This window comes from Symphalangus syndactylus, chromosome 8 (assembly GCF_028878055.3).
Source record: "Symphalangus syndactylus isolate Jambi chromosome 8, NHGRI_mSymSyn1-v2.1_pri, whole genome shotgun sequence".
Classification (NCBI taxonomy): domain Eukaryota; kingdom Metazoa; phylum Chordata; class Mammalia; order Primates; family Hylobatidae; genus Symphalangus; species Symphalangus syndactylus.
In genome coordinates this window covers 102,261,269-102,283,592 of record NC_072430.2, presented here as the reverse complement: position 1 = coordinate 102,283,592, position 22,324 = coordinate 102,261,269, and the positions used below count along the sequence as shown (strand labels likewise).

The 22,324-nt window shown below is 37.2% G+C and overlaps 1 protein-coding gene across 2 annotated transcripts in view; it reads right to left on the bottom strand.

Annotated features, from left to right (window-relative positions):
- Positions 1-22,324, bottom strand: part of PLCL1 (phospholipase C like 1 (inactive)) — a 359,754-nt gene that overhangs the window by 55,092 nt on the left and 282,338 nt on the right. For both annotated transcript variants that reach the window (XM_055290111.2, XM_055290112.2), the window contains exons 2-3: positions 14,956-17,430; positions 12,126-12,329 (exon numbers count right to left, since the gene is read on the bottom strand). In XM_055290111.2, the coding sequence (XP_055146086.1) occupies positions 12,126-12,329; positions 14,956-17,430 (2,679 nt within the window). The remainder of the gene's footprint in view (positions 1-12,125; positions 12,330-14,955; positions 17,431-22,324) is intronic.

Below are 22,324 nucleotides of genomic sequence, written 5' to 3'. Positions count from 1 at the left end.
TGGCTCATTGGGAAGACAACATACAGAGAGACCCACATGATACCTCCAGTAACAGGAAGCCATAGTCTCACCACAACAGATGGGAGGGGAAAGGATAAGCTCTGTTCCAACCCCCATCCATCCTAACACTGAGGTTAGTGTCACCTTCCTTATGATTACTTCTTTGTGTAACACACTTGGCACGAAGTGGGCACCAAATAAGTAGCTATCGAATAAATGTATATACATTCCTTATGTCCCAGGTCATATTCATAAATACCTAATTCCACTCCCTTAACTCTAAAGATTACTGCAATATCAAGGCAAGTGGTATTGGAACATAATAGCAATGAGTACCAGAATAGGGTTGTTTATCCTTCCGGAGGCAGCAAAGTCACCTTTAAAAATATTATCTGCTCCATTTTATCCTCCCTGTCTCTCCCCAACCCCACTCCCACCAAAAAAATGAAGTATCTCCTATCTTCTCCAAATTCTCTCACAGCTCCCTGTGCAGCACTCAAAGATGGGCTTGAAGTCCCACTGAGCTACCAGTAGGTTCCAGTCCTTCCCATCTCACTCCTTCCTAAGTACCACTTCCAGAATCATCATCCAAAACTACAGTACTAACTAATTCCTGGCTTTGTCATTTTCTCCCTTGCTTACTGAACGAAGTAAAATTTTTCTAACCCAGAGCTATGGTGTTCCAGTTCCCCTAACGCTCAGTTGACATGGATGAATCACGCTTCTCTAAACGCACCCTACGTGTTCCTCCTCCCACACATTTCTTTCTATTAGGGAAGCCTTCTTACGCCATCTGCCCTGATCAAAATCCTACCAGGCCTCAAAGCTCACTTCAGTGCCCTCTCCTCTATTAGTTTCCTGATTTCCCCTTCTGTCTCCTTCTGACTCCCCATATTCCCAAAACATTCTATTTTTTTTAATCTGTTCATGGAATTTTTTATTTTCTATCTTATGATTTATTCTTCACCTATGTTATTTCCATCTTGTTACTTCTCCAGTAAATTGTAATTCCAGTAGAGCAGGGACTCAATACTCAAGCTTTGTATTCCCAGATGCATCCATCCATTTACATAATCACTTTTTTTCCCCGTTTTACTTTTATGATACTTATTTCTTCTCCCTCTCTGCTACCCACATATGTGTGTGCAATAAAACATTTTATTTATTACTGACCACTTCTCAAACTTGCAATTATCTTTTTGAACTCCCATCTCTCTTTTTGTCTGTAGATTTCTCCACTCTTTTTTTTTCTAGGCTTCCTCATTTTTCTGTAATTTTGTATGCTTTTAATTCTATTTCAGATTAAGTACTGAAGTACTGAAAAATAAGCATAAAGCTTTTAACAGGATTATCCCTGTAGAAATCTAATACTCAAACATCAGAAAGTAAAACAAATGTTAAAACTTTATTACATGCTTATTTGAGGTAAAATAAATTTAGGATCAAAACATACTCCAAAACCTTATAGTTCAAGTTCTTCTCAAAAGCCCCCAAGTAAATATTTGTTAACCCCATAGTATAAAGTTGTTTCTGTTTTTCCCATTGTCTAATAAACCTCATAAAGAGATAATCAAGTATAATTTTACCTCGAAACAAGCTTCTCTTAGAGATTCCTCAGAAATAACCTGAAATCTTTTAGTAATAAAAGTCCCAAATTGTGTCCTCACATATCTCATCATTAATATTCTCAGAACATAAAATCATTGCTCATATGAAACTGTTTCATAAGGGCATTCGATTTTCTCTATGTCAACAGCTTCTATTGTATTGAGAATAATAAATGTATTCTATTTTCTGCAGTCAACTTTCAATTATTAGTAGTTGTAGAAAAAACAAATGAGATGAATAGCTAAAATGTACCAATAATCCAAACCACAATTTAAGTCAAAAATTTCAAATTTTCCTCTCAACTAAGTAATTTATCTAAGCTGTCAGGGAGAAAAAATGGTCGATTTGAGTTTCATCTCCTTCCTAGATCTCTAACTGATACTGATGGAAATAAAATACAAAGCGCAAAAGCCAAGCAGAGAAGGTGAGAAGATGTCCTCAGATAATCCCTGAGCCGGGAAGTCAGCACGACTCAGCCATGACGGCTGGGTTGACTCAGTCGATAGAATCTGGCAGTGGCCTGATTTACATATCTGATGTTTCAGCCTGAGCTGCTGGTTGCCTTTGCCTGTTGTAGTAATACAAAGAGCTTTTCTCTGGTTCTGTCACATGAATATCTCCTAATGGATCTTATTTCCTTGTCAGGGCTTTGTCTCTAAAAGAATAGAGGACTTACCCAGATAAAGATTGACATTACTTTATGCATTAGATGTATCCAGAGCACGGGTGTGTAAAGTTACGAGTTAAGAGTAAAATTATGTCTTTAAAAAGAAAACTTTACTGAAGGGGGCAGTGATACTGTTACTCAAAGATGGATTAAATTGTCCAGCTTTTGTGAAGAAACTATCCTTCCAGCTCTTTCCAGTAAGAAGTTTAACTAATTGCCCAGAATCATTGCAGTCAATGTAATTATTTAATAATACTGAAAAGATGCACTTTCATCGTATTAGAACTCAAAAATCTTGCATAGATTCCCATTTTATCCTGAATTACACCTAAATTCCTAGAACCACAAATCTTTCTACTTAGAAGTTATCTTAAAGACAGTCTATCATGGACAACCACATTTTATAGATGAAAAACCTGAGCTAAAACTTAGCTTGCTTAAAGCCACACAACTAGCTAGTGAAATAATTTAGACTAAAATCTAGGCATTCTTGAGGAGCAGACTATATTAAAGTGTAGAATTCCGATTGCAAGTGCAAGTTGGTAATAAACACTTAATAAAGTAACAGTCATCAAATTAAGCATCATGAAAATAAATTTTGCCATGACTGCTTTTCCCTCCAAGTCTAATTCACAACATGCATCAACCATGATAAATATTTTTTCATATTAAACATAGGAAGAAAGGTATTTACCTGAGTCCTCTGTTTTTTCAGGAAGGAGTTATGAACTTTGGAGAAGCTATTGCTCAAGAAAATGTGAGTCAATAAAAAGCTAATCTACTCTAGACTTTTTTTGTCCTCTCCTTTTCAGAACACTGGAATAATTCCCCTAGCTCTTACTTTCCTTCTAAGCAAAAAAACTAGGTTTTGATTCTGTGGTTCTGCAGTGGCTCATCTTTTCAGATCATTTAAAACAAGATGAATTTTATTAAACTTGGTACATTTGTAAATCAGATTGCTCTTACATATATATTTGCTAACTAGAATGAAGATTATTTCCTTTCATTCTCAAGTTCCTTAAATATTTAAAATGAAACAAATAAAAGCATTGCTAATAGATTGGCATCTTGTTTTTAAGCAATCAAGCCTGTCAATGTGGTCAACTCTCAGTCATACAGAAACAAGCGTAAAGTCAGAATATTTGCAAGTTCACTGGAAGTCCACTGCCTTTGGTGTATGCAACAGAGCTCTCTATCCTGGGACTAATGCATCACATTTGCAAGCCTGATTTGTAATGGCGCAGGACAAGTGAACTTGCACACATCAGGTCAGAGGACGTTTGTCTCCACGTTCACAATGGTGACAAAATCTACTTCAGGGAGCCCTTTCGGCATAAACATCATTTTTTTTTCTCTTGTTGTTTTGTTCCCCAAACAGTTGTCAGCTATACCTTGAGTAGTCATTAGAAATATTTGTTTTTATCCAGCTGTCATTACAATTTAGCTCCTTCATAAAATTTCCAGGTGAGTAGCCTTAATAAACCTTCTCCAGAATTTTCAGGCCAATTTGACTACCTTACTACCTTTAACCAAAAGTGTTACAAAGCCTGAGGATTCAAGAATGCAAAGCCAGCTTTGAATATGCATGGACAAAATTCCACAAAAAAAGCCAACCTGAAATACTTGCTTATGGATATGTATCTCTGATATCCATGGTCCTAGAGATCCTCGTACCAAGTAGAAATTTTGCCACTCCTCAAGATGCTGATAATTTTCCCCTTACACAGAAAATGTGTCCAAAGACATTGCTGTACCCACATGTGAAGGAAGTTTCCATGCTCCAAGTGCACAGGATCTTGTTTTTAAACACTGAGCTCTGTTCGGGCACATGCCAGCAGACAGTTCTTTTTTTGGGTTCTATTACTATACAAGCAAAGATACTTCTTGAAATGCAAACTAATAGAGTTCCACACAAACTTCACAATGAGAGACAGTGATGGAAGGAGAGTATCTTTGACTTAACCCAATTTTAACTTAAATGGATTTCAATAAGCAAAACTAAATTGGGGAACTATAGACATAACTAGAACTCTTTCCCATCCTGAGGCTGAATATATACTGGTTATAACACTGATATAAGAGAATATATTTAATCCAACCATTACGCCTGGCTTAACTGTAATACTTACTAGTGTATTCGTTCCATTGCAAGCGTGATTAGACAGCAGTTAGCTCTTTTTTGCTAGATTCCTGCAACTGCTCTCCAAATCACCCCCCAACTGACTTAGTAAAAGATTAAATAACCCTTGACTTATGTTCTCTCGACTGTTTTGATTTCCCTTTTTAAACAACAAATTAAAAAAAAATTGTTCTTACCATAGTAAAGTTTTAACTTTTATGTTAATGTTAAATAAGTTAGCACAGAAGTCACCTTTGGAGAATGCTTTGGGCTTATTTCTTACAGTTGCAACCTCCTGTAGCTATTCCACTTCAGAATGATATATTTAAGACTATCATAGGACTAAATGATCTACGACTCCGGCTAAGGACATAAGATATCATGTGGTCAACTCTCTGAACACTGCGTGTCACTACTCTTTCCCTTTTTAGGTGTAAGTCCTCCTTTCCCATCAGGGTTGCCCATTCCTCAAGGACAGAAGTTTTGCTTCATACTATTTCTTTCTCTAGCAACTTGCACACTGCCTTGCACATAGTAGGCATCCAAAATACGCTTGTTTAGTTGACTAATTAAAAGCCTAAAGACATATACAAAATGACATATCAAATGAGAAAATGTTATTTTACAAGTGGCAACTATATGTGTTCCTACACATTTTCCTATTTCTCTTAAGTTACAGAACTGTCATTCTTTCTATCATGACTATCTGTGCTGATTCTGTCTCTGTTTATTCATCTTTGGTTAAATAGAATAAAATGTAGAAAAGTGACTAGAGTAAAACATTAAAATTGGAGCTAAATCTACATGCATAAAAACACGATTGCAGAATGAAAAAAGTCAAACCCATTCAAACAAACTAGTTTTGATAGTGCCCTACTAAAATTACAAAATGTTTTCCAATGTAATCACCTGCTATTACAACTCCATGTTAAATGATGAGTAACATATTCACATCCCCAATAGTAGACTCCTAGGGCTGGGTAGTACCTCACCAGGTTACATCTCCTGCTGGTAAGCTGCTGAAGCAAAAGGTCTGCTGAACCTTCCACAGTATTTAACACAGCGGCTTGCACATTAAAAGGAGTTCAGAAAATGTTTATCAAATTAAATATCTCCATTTTCTGGCTCTAACACTAAGTAACTCTTTCTGTAACCAATTTTCATTCTTAACAACCCCCAAATGAAGATGAATCCTAAATGAAAAAAAAGTCATATTGCTTTTATTTGCAAAATATAATTATACGACATTATCAGCCTTAAAAGACAATGACTGTGTGACTATACTACCTACTTCAGTGGGATATTTTTCCAGAGAAAGTAAAAATCCAGAGTGGGGAAGAGATGCTTGCTCTTTCAGAGGCCTGAGCCAAAAAAGAAGAAGAATCACAGTAAAATAAATGGAAGAGTCACTTAGAAATGGTCTTCTGATTTCAAATTAAGCTCCAGGGACAGTTTCTGGAAAACTTTCCTGATGAGCAGAGGGCCACTGAAATGGCGCTGTAGTGAACAATCCAATGCCAACAGCTCTTCTCTTTGTGTATTTAGCCTGCGAAAGAGGCATCCATTCTACCTTCGACTTTTAGAGCCTTTTCTACTTGCCAGAGTTATTGATTGATAGTGTTCCCAGTTCCCTCTAGTGCTGTTTTAGAAGTTGTACACTTCCCACCTCCAGCTGTGACACGTTTTATATCAGCAAAGTCATCTCTGCTTCAGTTGCACAAAATATGAGATAGGCATTTACATGGCAACATCGTATTAAGAGTATTAATAGTAATAGTAAACAGGGTTGCCCGTAAGCAAATTGCAATTCTTTGAGCAACCCCACTTTCACCTTACCCAGACTTGGTGAACCCTCTGTCATTACCATCTCTCCCTTTTCCCAGGTTAAATCCTGCTTGTAGAACAGGATCTGCTAAATTCACTAGAAGGTATGAATGAATTACTGATAACCCAATGTGTTATTACTCACAGGGATGTTGCTGCATTTTTAAAAAGATAAAATGTCTTAACCCTAGGGAACTGGTTGTAACTTTGAAATTTCAAGTCCCAGGAAGCAGACAGAAAATGTATACTTTAAATAAGATGTGCTAAGACAGGGGAGAGTGTGCCTTCCCTTTCTTCGGAAATTATGCCATGTCAATAGGCCCATTTTGCTAAAAATACATTCAATTTTTGATTTCTTGATACCAACACAGTTGCTATAATGGAATTATAATTGCAAGACTAATATTAAAAGGACTTTTAAGGCTGGGCACGGTGGCTCACGCCTGTAATCCCAGCACTTTGGGAGGCCGAGGCGGGCGGATCATCAGGTCAGGAGATCAAGACCATCCTGGCTAACATGGTGAAACTCTGTCTCTACTAAAAATACAAAAAATTAGCCGGGCATGGTGGCGGGTGCTTGTTGTTCCAGCTACTGGGGAGGCTGAGGCAGGAGAATGGCATGAACCCAGGAGGCGGAGCTTGCAGTGAGCAGAGATTGCGCCATTGCACTCCAGTCTGGGTGACAGAGCGAGACTCCGTTTCCAAAAAAAAAAAAAGAGAGAGAGAGAAAAAATGGCTTTTAAGACTGAATTTTAAAACCCTCAGGAGGAAATATTTTCAAATATTTAATGAGTAAGTGTTTGGTAATAAATAGTGGGATTTGTTTATTTATTTATAGTGAGTAATAAATAGGGAAAGCTAAACTTGGGGGAAAAATCTGTGCAGATGAACTCAGGGTCAGTGTTTTCTAGAATATTTTATTTTATTTTCCCTTGATAATAGTATAATTTGATGCACTCAAGTTTGCTTTCAACAAATGTAGGCTACCAAGTTGCCTGATTTATTTGTTTCCATACTGAAGAAAGAAAACGTTTGTATCTGTTCAGGAAAGATTTCAGGTTGTTTTTTATTCTAAACATATTCTGCATTTTTTAGTGGTAACAATTTTTTCTCCGGGATGGCATCTATGAAGTTCATTACCATTTTTGAGAAATCCAAACGTTCAAGCAACTTAAGTCTAAATTGAACCCAAGCTGTTCATTTTGGAATACCTTCTCCCCACGCCAACCCCACCACTAGGCAATAAATCTTGGATTTGCTTTTTTTTTTTTTTTTGAGACAGAGTCTCGCTCTGTCACCCAGGCTAGAGTGCAGTGGCGCGATCTCGGCTCACTGCAAGCTCCGCCTCCCGGGTTCACGCCATTCTCCTGCCTCAGCCTCTCCGAGTAGCTGGGACTACAGGCACCCGCCACCACGCCCAGCTAATTTTTTGTATTTTTAGTAGAGACGGGGTTTCACCGTGGTCTCGATCTCCCGACCTCGTGATCCGCCCGCCTCGGCCTCCCAAAGTGCTGGGATTACAAGCGTGAGCCACCGCGCCTGGCCTGCTTTTTTCCCTTATTCATCCAAATCAGTTTTTATTAATAGTCTGTGGTAGGTGGGGGGGGTAGACTGTATTTTTATGAAAAGTTTCAAGTTTACATAAAAAGTAAATGGAAAGTACAGAGTCCTCACCCTCTAACTCTACCCCCACCTCCCAGTTTTCCCTACTGTTTACGTTCTGCATTAGTGTGGTATATTTACTACAATTGACAAGCCACTACTGATACATTCTTATTAGCTAAAGTCCATAGTTGACATTAGGGTTGACTCTTTGTGTTGTACATTCTATAGGTTTTTGACTAGTGTATAATGACATGTATCTGCCATTACAGTATCACACAGAATAGTTCCACTGCCTTAAAAATCCTTTGTGCTCCACCAGTTCATCCCTCCCTGCCCCACTCAAAGCCCCTGGCAAATAATAATCTTTTTACTGTCTCCATAGTTTTGCCTTACTCTGTAAGTTTTTTAGCCAAATATAAGACAGGGAACAATTCAGCAAGGGTGGTGTCAGAGAGGTAAAATCAAGGGGATTTAGTAACTTATCATAAAACATGTTCAATTATAGGATGAAAACTACACTATTTTCACCAACAATACATGCTTTTATTTATTCTTTTTATTCAATGAACATTACCTGATAATGTGCTATGTGCCAACATTGTTTTGGGTGCCAGAGGTGACGGTAATAAGTAGACAGACAGGATCTAACCTCATGGAGTTTACATTCAAATTGAGGAGTAAAAGAGGACAGAAATTAAAGAGTTCACACAAAGTATTTTTCAATAGTGCTAAGCAGGAAGATGGAAATAAAACATGGCTATGTGACAAAGGGATGGATGGGGAGAGTAGTTAGGGAAGGCTTTTCTGAGAAAATGACATTTGAGCTAAGAATTCAGAGATAAGGAGGAATAAATTATAGTGTTCCATTGCACAGTAGTGACTACAGTTAACAATAATATATTGTATATTTCCAAATAGCTAGAAGAGCTGGTGTCGGTGGTATAGTGGTAAGTACAGCTGCCTTGCAAAATAACCAGAAGAGAGGATTTTAAATGTTCTCACCACTAAGAAATAAATGTTTGAGGTGATGGATATGCTAATTACTCGAATTTGATCATTACACATTGTATACATGTATGGAAATATCACACCATACCCCATAAATATGTGCAAAGAAAGCCAGTGTGGCTGGAAGAGGGTAAGCAAAATAGAGGGTGTGGGAATGAGGCTGGAGAAGCAGATGAGACTGGAGAGGCAGGTGAGTTTGGGGAAGGCAGGTGAAGCTGGACAGGCAGGTAGGCTAGAAAAGGCAGATGAGACTGGAGATGCAGCTGAGACTGGGACAAGCTGGTGAGGTTGGGAGAGGCAAATGGGGCTGGGGAAGCAGCTGAGAGAGGCAGGTGTGGCTGGACTGGCAGGTGAGGTTGGGAGAGGCAGGTGAGGCTGGAGATGCAGGTGCAGTTGGGAGCGGCAGGTAAAACTAAAGAGGCAGGGGAGGCTGGAGAGGCAGGTGAGGCTGGAGAGATGGGTGAAGTTGTGAGAGGCGGATGAGGTTGGGAGATGTAGTGAGATTGGGCAAGGATGGAGAGGCAGGTGAGGTAGACAAGCAGGGGCAAATCATAAATGACCTTGTAAAGCCACAGTCAGGAGTTTCTGTTTTATTTTAATGGAACCCACTGGAGGATTCTAAGCAGGAAAGTGACTTGATTTGATCTATGTTTTTATTTTATTTTTTATTTGAGATGGCATCTTGCTCTGTCACCCAGGCTGGAGTGCGATGGCGCAGTCTCGGCTCACTGCAACCTCCGCCTCCCAGGTTCAAGCGATTCTCCTGCCTCAGCCTCCCAAGTAGCTGGGATTACAGGCAGGTGCCACCATGCCCGGCTAATTTTTGTATTTTTAGTAGAGACGGGGTTTCACTATGTTGGTCAGGCTGGTCTCAAACTCCTGACTTCAGGTGATCCACCCGCCTCGGCCTCCTAAAGTCCTGGGATTGCAAGTATAATCCAGCCCCTTGATCTCTGTTTTTAAATGTTCACTCTAGATCTGAAGAGATCTTAGAAGACCTATTTAAAATTAATACACAGTAATACACTAAGAGCATTAAAGATGCCAACCAATACAGTGCAAATCCTAAAAAGTAAAAATGGTGTTTTAATTTCAAGGCCAATATCATCATTACATGTATCTGTCCCTACCCACCCCATCCCCCAAAATAAATACTCAAGAGAGATGTCAATGGTGTTTTTAATCACTTTTGAATTCTACCAAGTTTACCATGTGGTATAAGGATATTTACACTCAATTCCCTCCCAAAATGGTTTTCCTTAGAGACCTGTACACGAAAGACTTCATTATAAGTATTTCTGCTTCCACCGTAGCCTTTTATTTTAATCTTTGGAAACCATGCTCTGCCTGCAATTACAATTTGCATTTTAATAATACAGATGAGAAAAGGCTAATATTTCAGTCTTGGCTTCAGCAGATAAAACTGAAAAAATAAGACACTATCAGACACTCGGGGGTGTGAAATGGAAATTGCCCAGCCCCAGACCAGGTATCCTTCTGCTTATTACAGGCCATCTTCAGGGACCTCCCTCGTCATGAATGATTTCTCTTTCTTAGCTTAAAAGAGAAGTGGAGGAATAAGTGATTTCTACTGTCTGTCTCTATGGCAACTAGTACCCTAATTTCACCTCTTAGATGGCAATTATACCTATTCACTCAATAGCTTTCAGTCCCCATTTTTATGATGAAAAAATTGATTTCATGAAAAATGAGATACAGGTAATAGGTAAACTTTTCCCCTAGCAACCATGAAGTACATTTTGTAACAGGTATGGTCATTCATAAGCAGAACATGCCCTGTGGAAATTTTTCTTTTTCATTCGTAGAATGTTTATCTCCAATATCTTTCTTCTACTTGTTTTTTAATGATAAAATCTTCATCTTTTCTTCCTTAAGGTTTATTTTATTCAATTATAAAATTAGTTGGGTTCATTATAAAGAGTTTGGTGAATACAGAAAAAATATAGAAAAGCATAAATAAGAAAATAAAATTCACTCTCATATAAAAACATTCACTATTAATAACCTGCTAGCAACTTAGAAGCATATACATAGAAATGTAATTTAAATCCTATTTCCCATTTTATTGTAATCAAATTTTCTACAGAACATTGTAAGGACTTCTCCATACCATTAAATATTCTTCTAACACATGATTTTAGTATCCTCAAAGGAATCTATAATATAGATTATTATATTTCACTTAGCTAATCTTTCTATGTTGACATTATTAACATAAATGTTTATGCATCTCTCTACTGGCTTAGAATAAATCCAAGAAAAGGAACTCTATAGATCAAACTCATAAGCATTTTAAATTGTATTGCCAATTGTTTCTCCAAGAAATATTATATCAATTTATTTTTCCACAAAAGTAGATGAATGAGAGTATCCATTTCCTTAAATTCTTGATCAGAGGTACTATTTTTAAAGAGAAAAAACATGTCAATTTAATGGTGAGGGGAATATCTTACTATATTTTCTTAATTTCTAATTAAAAACTTATTTTAAAGTTAAATGTTTTTAATTTTTCATTGTTATTGGGTGGGGGGTAACTGAATTGCCTATTCACCTCTGTAGCAGACTATTAGTTGTCCCTTAATATCCATTCTCTCCTTATTTCCTAGTAACAGAAGAGACAACATTTAGCATATAGTCCCTTGAAATGATATTTTCCATTCTCTTTTGCAACTAAGTGTGGCTATGTGTCAACTCCAGGCTGATGAAATAAAAGCAAACATGATCTATCCTATTCCAGAGAAATGTCCTTAAAGGGAGAAGCTATGTCTTACATCTTTTCATCACTCCTGATGGTTGGAATGCAGATATTATGGCTGGAGCTCAGCACCCATTTTGGACCAGGAGGATAAGGGGTACATTCTAGGAAATAGCTGAAAAATATAGATTCCATATAAATTTTGTCTCAACCATCATAAGGCAGCACTGAGACATGTTTACATCCCATAGGTATGTAATTAAATGGTTATATTGCACTCTAAAGTCATTTAGATGATGAGTGTACATATTTTTGAGGGTTTTTTAATAATCCATTCTTTGCTAAAGCAGAGTTTTCCACTTATAACCTGTGCAGCTCCAGGTTCAAGTCATTTTCTCAGAGTTTTCCACTGAGACTTAGCGGAAGCTGAATGGGCCAGCTCTGCATGCTACCTCCAATCCATGTTTCAAAGGTAGTCACCCTGTGTTATTCACTGGAGTTCCACAGAGGAGTCCCTGCTATTTGTGATTTCACACACACACACACAGATAAAAAAATATGGAGTCGCAATTTCCTACCAGATCATAAGCAGCCAGCATCTTTTTCTGCACATCTGGAATTGCACCCAGAGGCTCCAGGTAAGGAAAGCTGTCTTTCAACACAAGTGAGACTGAAGGGGTATTGTCACTGGTGATGAGCCGAGATGACAGAGTTAACAGGCACTGCTTCAGATTGGCAATTGGAGGGAGTCCACATAGTTCCTTAATAGACACGATTGCGTTCTGTGAGGAAGAAAACATGGAATCACACTTCTGACCACCTGACACATCACCGCCAGCACTCCCAGGTTTACAGAAAAGTATATTCATTTTTAAAAGATAATACAGAGAGCTAATTCATGACTATACTTCATCTTGCTCAATTTTTAGCAATCACCACAAACATCCCATGAGAGCAAAGCAGAGTGGGACACAAGGCTATGCAGTGCTTTTCAGAGCAGACCACTGGGATAGTCACACAACTAAGTACTGGCTGATCATGAATGTTATGTTAGATTTGTATCATGGTGATCAGGAAAACATAATGGCTGGGGTTGTATACTGGAGTGCATTTCGCTTGGGCTTTTTTCCTCAAGGTAGCAGGATGCTATTGCTCAACACCCTCCATCTGACTAATCAATGGCATTCCTTTGTCACTTCATCAGAAAGGCACCTGACAGACACACACAATGAAAGCACATTTCATGTAGAGCTATATTTGTCCATGTTACAGTCTTTTCAAAAAATTCATTTGAAATAGAAATTATGACTATTTTACATTTCACCCACAGTGAACAGTACCTAACTTATTAGGTGTCTCATGAATTTCATGACAATGATCACCTTCATTTTTCTTCTGGTTAGACTCCAAATAATCCTTAACCCCAAAGACTTTATGTTAAGATAATATGAACTATCAACGCTACCTGGATACACTTTATCTATAACTCTTTTATGTATTTTAAATACATAATATAAAATATGCAAAGTACATATTTCAAGAATTATATAAAATATGTAAAGTCTAATCTATAAAGTTAAGTGCAGATATGGTTTATAACTAATCTAACATAGGGATTTATAATAGTACTAGAATTATGTCAGAAAAAGTTACATAGAATATGCTGATATTTAGACTCTATTTTTTAAATGGTGGCTAAGGCTACCTACCACAAGTATTTAACTGTGCCATGGGTTTGTGGTTCTGCATCACATGAATGATAATGGTAATGGATTTTGGTATTCAGCAATCCTGGATTTATTTTCTTTAATTTTTAACTTTTGCAGGTACATAGTAGGTGTATATATTTATGAGGTACATGAAATATCTTGATACAAGCATGCAATATGAAATAAGCACATCATGAAGAATGGGGTATGCATCCCCTCAAGCATTTATCCATTGAGTTGCAAACAATCCAATTAGACTCTTTAAGTTACTCTAAAATGTACAGTTATTATTAACTATAGTCACCCTGTTGTTCTATTAAATACTGGCAGTCCTGGATTTAAAGGCTAACATTGCTATTTGTTAACTTGCAATATTTAGGAAATGCATTAACATTTTCAAATTTATTATCTATCTTGAAAACAGGGATTTTTGGTGAGGATTATTATAAACACATCAGCTAAAGAAAAAAAGTGAACTGAATAATATGCACTTTGCACATTGCAGGTACTCGGTGAATATCTGTTATTGTTTGCATCTCAATAACACTAGCCTAATAAGTATATTAAGTAGTTTTTTTTTTAAGTTTACCACTGTCTCAGATTATAAGCATTAATGAAGGAAAGAAAACTTAACACTGAATTTCTAAATGTTGAGGCTAGTCAATTTCCATATACTCTAATTTTACTCTAATAATAATCTTGTGATAAGTGTAACTATTTTTCTCACCTTATGTGGAGAATATTGATGATCACAGACCTGAAATAATTTGTTCAAGATTGCACAGAGATAGATTTGATCAAGAACCCTTGTTCTTTCAATTAAACCACATTTCTAAGACAAGGTTAAACATTTTTCAACAAGTTTGAGTGCCAATTTTTTTTGTTTAGTTTTACTTGTTCTTGTGGGGAGTAATTTATTATTGTTGTCATTATACATAATTTAAAACTAAAAAGTAACCTAATAGACATTATGCTTGTTTTATATCACTTCAAATTCTCTTTCATGTTCATATATGCAAATATGTTATATATACACTGGTAATTAGTATGTGTGTTTGTATAAATTTTTTATATATTACACACAAATATTGTATATTCTACTTTGCTCCCATTGTTTCAGATGCATATTTCCATATATTGATTCAGTTTTGTACTAAGGATACTTAATATACAGCATTTTGCTACATCTTAGTTCAGTCCAAACTTAACATAGCATTCACAGTTAGAAACATAAAATATATCTGTTTTATCACAGACAATACTGAACTTAGTTCAATGGTACACAAGTTTACACATCTTTCTTTCTTTTTATTTTGAGACAGGGTCTTGTTCTGTTGCTGCCCAGACTGGAGTGCACTGGTACAATCACAGCTCACTGCATCACTGACCTCCCAGGCTCAAGTAATCCTCTCACATCAGCCTCCCGGGTAGCTGGGACTACACGTGCTCACCACCACACCTGGCTAACTTTCGTGTTTTTTAGAAATACAGGGTTTCATCCAAGCTGGCCTCAAACTCCTGGCCTCAAGTGATCCACCTGCCTCAGCCTCCCAAAGTGCTGGGATTACAGGCATGAGTCACCACACCCAGACTTAAACAATCTCTCTGATAAATTTTTGCAAATCAGATTATTAATAAAATATTAGAAGGGTAGGAATAAGCAGGGATAGGGAAGGAGAGTGTGAGATGTTTCTCCTACCTGCATATTTTCTCTCATATCTATGGCTTCTCGTAATGGATGAACTGCTATTTTAAAGATGTCATCAATGGTTTTAAGACCGATATTCCTGAGCATGGTATATTCCCGAACTTTCTTCCCCATTCTCACTGAAAGACTGCGCTTCTGTGCCTTTCCTCCTCCACTTCGATTAGTTATTGCTATGTGGACAAAAAGAGTTACGTGCTCCATGATGTCACCCACAAAAGAACGCAGGGGAACATGCCGATATCCAGGCTGCAAACATTCAAATGGTATCGTATATTGCCCTATAAACTCATCCCCAATGTAGTCATCGTCCAGAACAACAAAACGGATCATGGCCAGCTCAGGTAGGTTTACTTGGAACTCAAAAGTTTCATCAAAAATAGGATTATCACTGTTTTGCTGTACAGTTTTAGTTCTTTGTTCCGAACAATCTGCTGGAATTCCGTGTATCTCTATACAAACATAGGGATCTATGACATCCCCTTTGGCACAAGCTCCCTTGGGCTTTGGGAAATTCTGACCACTGATGATCTTGATATGAAGAGCTAGAGGAGACACCCCAGGTAGAATGCCCTTTGTATTTGCGCTGAAGTAAGAAACTTCATCTCGCATGATAGATGGCCTTAGAACATAACCACATCCCCCGTTTTGAAGAAACCAGCCTGTGTGAAGGTCCATCATTGGACCCGGAGTCTGAAAATTCATTGCTACAATCTGACAGCCACAATTCCAAAAGTCCTGTGGATTCAAGTTACTGGAATCAATCCTCATGGCACTTGGATAGATTCTTGATAAGAACTTCTTATTATAATTAACAAAATCCTCTGGGTACTCATTTGCAATGCGGCTGGCCTCTGTTTCACTGAATGAACACATTTCCCAATAGTTTTGGCTTTTCATAGACAGTTCAAAATCCCTGTACTGAACAGATTTACAAATAGATACCAAATCAGAGAGCTCCCTACAGAGTCGGATTTGTTTCTGCTCACCATTGTAATCTACTGACATCCTTCGAGACATTTCAGCTTCTTCATCTTCATCTGTTACTTCTCCTTCTAACACATCTGGATCAGAAGGCAACTTCTTTCCTTTCAAAATGATCATTCTTTTTAATTTTTCTGGTGACGGGAGGTAGGATTCTGAGGGCAAAGGTGATTCAGTATAGAGTTTATTGCCAAAGACCGTTTTCATCTGTTGAACCATTACTTTCTGCTGCGGCAAGGAGCAGTGATTTCCCAAGCAAAGAATGAGTGGGTATTCAGAAGCAACAAAGGCAAATTTATTTATTACCTCTATGACACTTCGAAAGGAAACATGAGTTGTCATGTTATTTCGATTACAAAGGATTGGGTCATTATCCGAACCATCACTTACATCGAGTTCAATGCTTCGACAGCCCATTTTCAAAGCTCTAACGTACCCATTGATGTCAGCTGGCCCCCTGAACTGGTCTTCTATTAGATAGGTGTTATGAGAGGCATTAATATAGTAGTGAGATAATGGCTGGGTCATATCTTGGGCAACCTTCTTTTGCTCAGGATCAAAAATGTCACATTCTGATGACAATAAATACTGGGTAAAGCCATCAATTGCAAGAAACCCTTTTTGACGTCCCTCTTCAGAAAGTTCGTATCTCCTTATGATGTCTAAGCACATATCCTCGGTGATATGGGTGACTCCTTGCTCAGCTTCTAAAAAGAGCATGAGATCATTGGCATCCAAATATTCTTTGTTTTTAGATATCTGTACAAGTAAGAAATACACTTCTGGCCTGGTGCAAAGTTCACAAAAAGCTTCACAAAATTCCTCTTCGGTCACACGGGTGGTTAGTTTTTCCTTGCTCTTCTGGATTTCTTTAAACTTTAACCTGATCTTGGCTTCCTTCAGAGTAGGGTTGAGTTGTTTTATTAACTCCACAGAGGTGTCTTCCAACATAATCCCATTCCCATCAACATCTGCTGCTTCAAACACTGTTTTCAACCACATGAACCGTGGTGTGTTCTGGTTGCCCTCCATAAAATCAAGAGGCTGCTTACTTCGAGAAACCAGGTACCGTAACCCAGACACCCAGATGTTTGCCACATCTGCTGAATTGGCAACTAGGTCCAGAGACTCATAGTTTTCCCCATGGAGTATGGAAAAGGCACAGTCCTCACAGATCTGGTCAGCAAGGCCATTGTTTCTAAATGTTTCCGTGTTTTTCCCCAGTCTGATCTCTTTTATGGCAGAAATATCAAGCTTGGCTTTCTCGAGGTCTTTCTTTGAAGGTTCCCAGCGAAGAGCTTGGAGGTCTGTGTCCAGAGTGAAAAAACGGTTGTAAATGCGAGAATTTGGCCGAACTTTCTTCAACTCACAGCCAGCTTGCATGAAGCTGATGCAGTCATTTGCACTGCTAATTTTCTTTTCCGATGGCATGCTGCTGAAAGACACGGTTTTCTTTCTTCCACCACATTTTTGGTTTGAAGGATCCTGTAAAATAATTTGAAAAGAATGAATCAGTTTCCTTTAGAAAACAGACAAATTCAGTAACACTCTATGAACTCCTCAAACTTCAATTTACATATTGTGATTATTTGAACAGAGGCTAGCCTAAAGTTTACCTTTTCACTGTTTCAGAAAAGAGAAATTGCTAAGAAAGCTGAAATTATAGGATTCAGGCAAAAACTTATTTTTCAAATGCCTGTGTGGTCTTTGAAACAAAATCAAGTATTAAGTACAAATCACTCTGATTTGTTCATTAAAGCAGATTTCTTAAGAACCTCATGCTGGTGCCTCGACTACCTAGCTCAACTCCCAATAGATATGTAAAAGAAATAAAGCTGTATTTTTTTAAGGTTTCCTCATTTATACTTTGCAACCTTTTAAAGAGGTTTTCTTAAAGTTGATTTAAATAAAAGGTTTTACCTTAACATACTTTGTATCACAAAGTGCTTAACTGAACAGCTTAACTAGAAATCACGTTTTTTTCCTCAAGCTATTTCAAGATGTCTTGAAAGTCAAACTGAGAGCTAACAATAGCCAATCACTCTCATTTGAGCAAATTTTCAAACTGAGGTAAACAGTTTGATTTTAACATTATAGGAATTCACACCTGCATTTCAGTGTAATGTTATTAGCAAGCACAGCTTAAACCAAACAGAAATATGAATGGCTCTACTAACTTTTCAAGGTTCTTCCAATATAAGTTAAATTTCAAAGCCCTTTGCCAGAAGATTTTACAGGGAACACTTGCACCTTGCAAATGCCATTTCTGGAAGTGTCTTTGGATCTTAGTGTTATAGAATTCCAGTTTCCTCAGCCCATTTCACCCTTCCCTGACCAACAGGGCCAACAGATCATCAAACTCCATCCATTCAGAAGAGGGTATCTTAAGCAGGTTTATTATTTTTTGAGGCTGTTTCCTTCTTGATTGTATCTAGGCCTTCTCACATATCATCCTTCCTAAAATATAGTTCCAGTCCGCTGAATACTCATGAGATGATGGATTTCATTTCAGTCTTGGACTGTCCACTATGTCTATCATTCCCAATTCATTTACACTGAATATCTGACTGATGCCACTTAAACTGAGTATTTCTTTATACTAGTCTCTGTTCTGACCACAGACTCAATTAATGATGCTCCCCACCACATCCCAATTCACGTGATTGCCCCAGGAACAAATTTCCCAAAAGTGTCATAATGCATGTTTACCATGCCCAATTTTATAGGCATGCCAAAGAGTCAGCAAAATGTACAGTGCAAAGTACCTTGTCCTTGGAGGAAAAATAACCTTTTTTTTTTTCTTTTTTTTGACAGAATCTCACTCTGTCGCCCAGGCTGGAGTGCAGTGGCGTGATTTCAGTGCAATGCAACCTCCGCCTCCCAAGTTCAAGCGATTCTCCTGCCTCAGCCTCCCGAGTAGCTGGGATTACAGGCACGTGCCACCATGTTTTTGAGTTGTAATTATTCCACTCCCTAAATATATGACCTTGAGTGAGTCACTTAACCTCTCTCAATCTTAATTTCTGATAGGAATTAGTAATCTTTCTATATAACATAGTGTCATTGTGAGACTGAAAAGAGAAAATGTGCGTGACTGTCCTTTACAAACTGTAAGCACTTGAAAGATTACGCTTTTCAAAGGAAGAGGAGCATTGCCTTTTACACCCAGTAACCGTAGGACTATGAGTAGGTACTGACCAGGATATTGGGTGTTATATAGAAGTTAATTCATTCCTGACTTTCGAACATTTCAGACAAATCCTCAGTGATAAACTGAAAATATTTTTAAAACAACCACATGAGATTACTATTTCAAATACTGAAAAGTATAACCAAAGTAGTCTGGACCATATCCTTCATTAGAAATATTTTAAAACAGGGTAGAATATCTTCTCTGGGGCCTCATTTCATCAGTTCTGCCTATATAAGCTTGCCTATCCTATGATTCAGAAAAGACAGGATAATTTATTATTCAATTGACTAAAACCCTACCCCTGAAAAGGAAACAAAATTTGCTTTAGTTATGAGATGTTGGTGGGATGATTCAGTGACTCCAATATATATCAGATCTTCAAGTGACAGTGATACAAATTACCCAATTTAGATTACAGAATATTGCCTGTTGGCACCCTGGCATTTAACAACTTAGCTCCTGCGTTTACAAAGAGTTGCTGTTTTTAATTATCCTATAGTGGTCAGTTTCCTCATCCTTAAGTTAAAAAACATCTATAAATCTTCAGCTATTTATACACAGATGCTCTATTAGAACACATTTAAATTTGTCACAACCCAAATGCTCAGAAATATCAGATGTTTGTGTGTATTTTTCCACACCATCAAGGCAGGCACCTAATGGCATTGCTGAGACGGGATTAATCTACCAAGTAAAATAAAGAAGAAAACTGTGAATTCTGATGGTAAATGAGACTGTGACTCAGCTTTTAAAGCTAACCATTTGACTTGCCTTTTAAGCTAATGAGAGCTTTCACATTAAAAATGATTTTTGTATAAGCAGCTCATGTTCCAAATAGAATTGTTGTCAGCAGAGTGACAAAATCTCTAATAGTTTCTAACAAATATTAAATGGGAAATTAATGCTACTCTAAATGAATGTATATGGTTCCTATACCCCAAGTATGATATTACGCTAGCGTTCTCCACAGCTACTGACTTGAGCCACTGTTTATTTGTAAGAACAAAACCACTCTTGTCAGAATAGCTTTCTCTTACAAGGCTCCTCTCTGCCATATCTCCTTAAATCAAGACATTCCCTCCTAGAATGACAAGCCTTCAAGAAATACATGTTTTATATCTAGACTGCAAAAGAATCCACCTGCCCATAATGCTTATTTCTTGCTTTGACCCACAATTCCTACATGATTATAAAACTTATATCAAAATCCCACCTAAAACTTGGAACCAGTAAAAAGATATGATTCTTAGGTTGTCATTTTACAAAGGACAGAATCCAAAGTCATTACAAGTCTCCAAATAAGCTAAAACTTGGCCAGAGCATGTGTGAACGAATAATTATCTTGTCTGCTGATGACTACAGCCAAGATTATGTACATTCAAAATACGCTGGAAAAGGTTCAGGACTCTGATATCTCTCCAGGTCTGCCACAGGAGAGGAAAATGTCGGATTCAGAGAGCAATCATGCTGTTCTTTCAATAGCCATGCTATTGGCTCTGACAGGTTGGGAGGAAGGGAGATGGAAATGAGGCCTCAGTGGACAGAAGGGTGGACGACTCCAAATCTCCTTCTAAGCTTCACCACCACCAGAGTCCTACACCCCTACATCTGTATTCCCTCAAGAAGATCTTGGCAGATTGGTGGTGAGAAAGTAGGAATATTAAGGTAAACAGACTGGAAAAAGTTGAAGGTTGGGTATCAGTTTTCCTTCTTGGTAAATACAAAACATAATTATGATGATGATGATTGAGAGTCAATTCTCTCTTAACACAATTCAACTACATGCTTAAAAATGGTTAAATGGTCAATTTTATGTTATGTACGTATTAGGAAGATGGGTACTTTTGGCACTTTCCAAAAGAAACCAAGTTTATTATCAGTTCAGGTGTGCTTCAGCCAATGTCTAGCTCATTAGATGATTGAACTGATTCCAATGACCATAACATATTTCCAGGAGATTTTTATAAACTACAAGGTCTTTCAGCTTATTTCAAAGCTAACTCTCCTCACATGAGAATGAAGGCAAGAGGCTGAAGTACCAATACCCCTTCCACACAACTCCTGCCCCACAACCAAAGTCTCTCTTTGAGCAGCTTACAACAAAAGCTTTAAATTTATTAAGATAAATAGTGCATTGTCGCGCCTCTGTCCCCTAAATTAAAGCTTAACCTCATATTGTAGTTGAGTCCAATAATTAGTCAGGCATTGAATTCAATCCTTTCTACTTCCTAACATTCTATGCATGAGTCTCAAATTATCATTTCACAAGAAAGGAATCACATTTAAATAAGTTAAATTAAAAAAATTTTAAAAAATTGTGTTTATATGGTCTCTGAACATCTCTAAATAATACTTCACATTTTGGATCTACTGTCTTTTGAAATTAATCAATATCTTATAAAGGGTTCAATCATCAGAATCAAGAAGAGTCTCATGAACTAGTAAAGCAATAGACATTTACTCTTTTGTTAAAACAACACAAGACTGATTTATCTATGAGTACTGTTTCTATTATATTTATATCATAAAGATAATTTCTATCTAATCTTATGCTACAAGATCTGATTTCCAAACTCAGAAATCATTTCAAAATACAAGGGGAAAATGGCCAAATGTCTTTTTAATTTTTAAATCATTTTCTACAACACTGTTGCTTATCTACTACTGTTAGGAATAGGATACCAATCATGATTAAATGAGACTCTTCACAACAGTAAAAGATTTTCAGCTTCCTAAATATTTAATATTTTTAATAATTGTATTAAAATATGTAATACTTTTATTAAACTAAAACTGGAAACAAAGTTCAGATAAGCCAAATTAATAAACATGTTTCCATAAATTCCCATTGACATTTGCTCTCCCTAAGCCCAATAAGATTGGATATAATGCAAGCTCCTTAACCAAAATAAAAAAAAACAAAATCATTTTTCTTCAAAACACATTGATAAGCCCCCAAAAAACTCTACTTATTCAATGCAAGTTTTGGATCTCAATCATGAAAATATTGAATTATTTCAATATAATTTCAGGAAAAAGTATACTGAAATTGCACACAAAATGTGAATGTACCTAATGCTTATACACTTAAAAATGGTTATGTACTTAAGTGTACTTACACACTTAAAAATGGTTAAATTGTAACTTTTATGTTATGTATATTTTAACACACAGGGAAAAAAATGC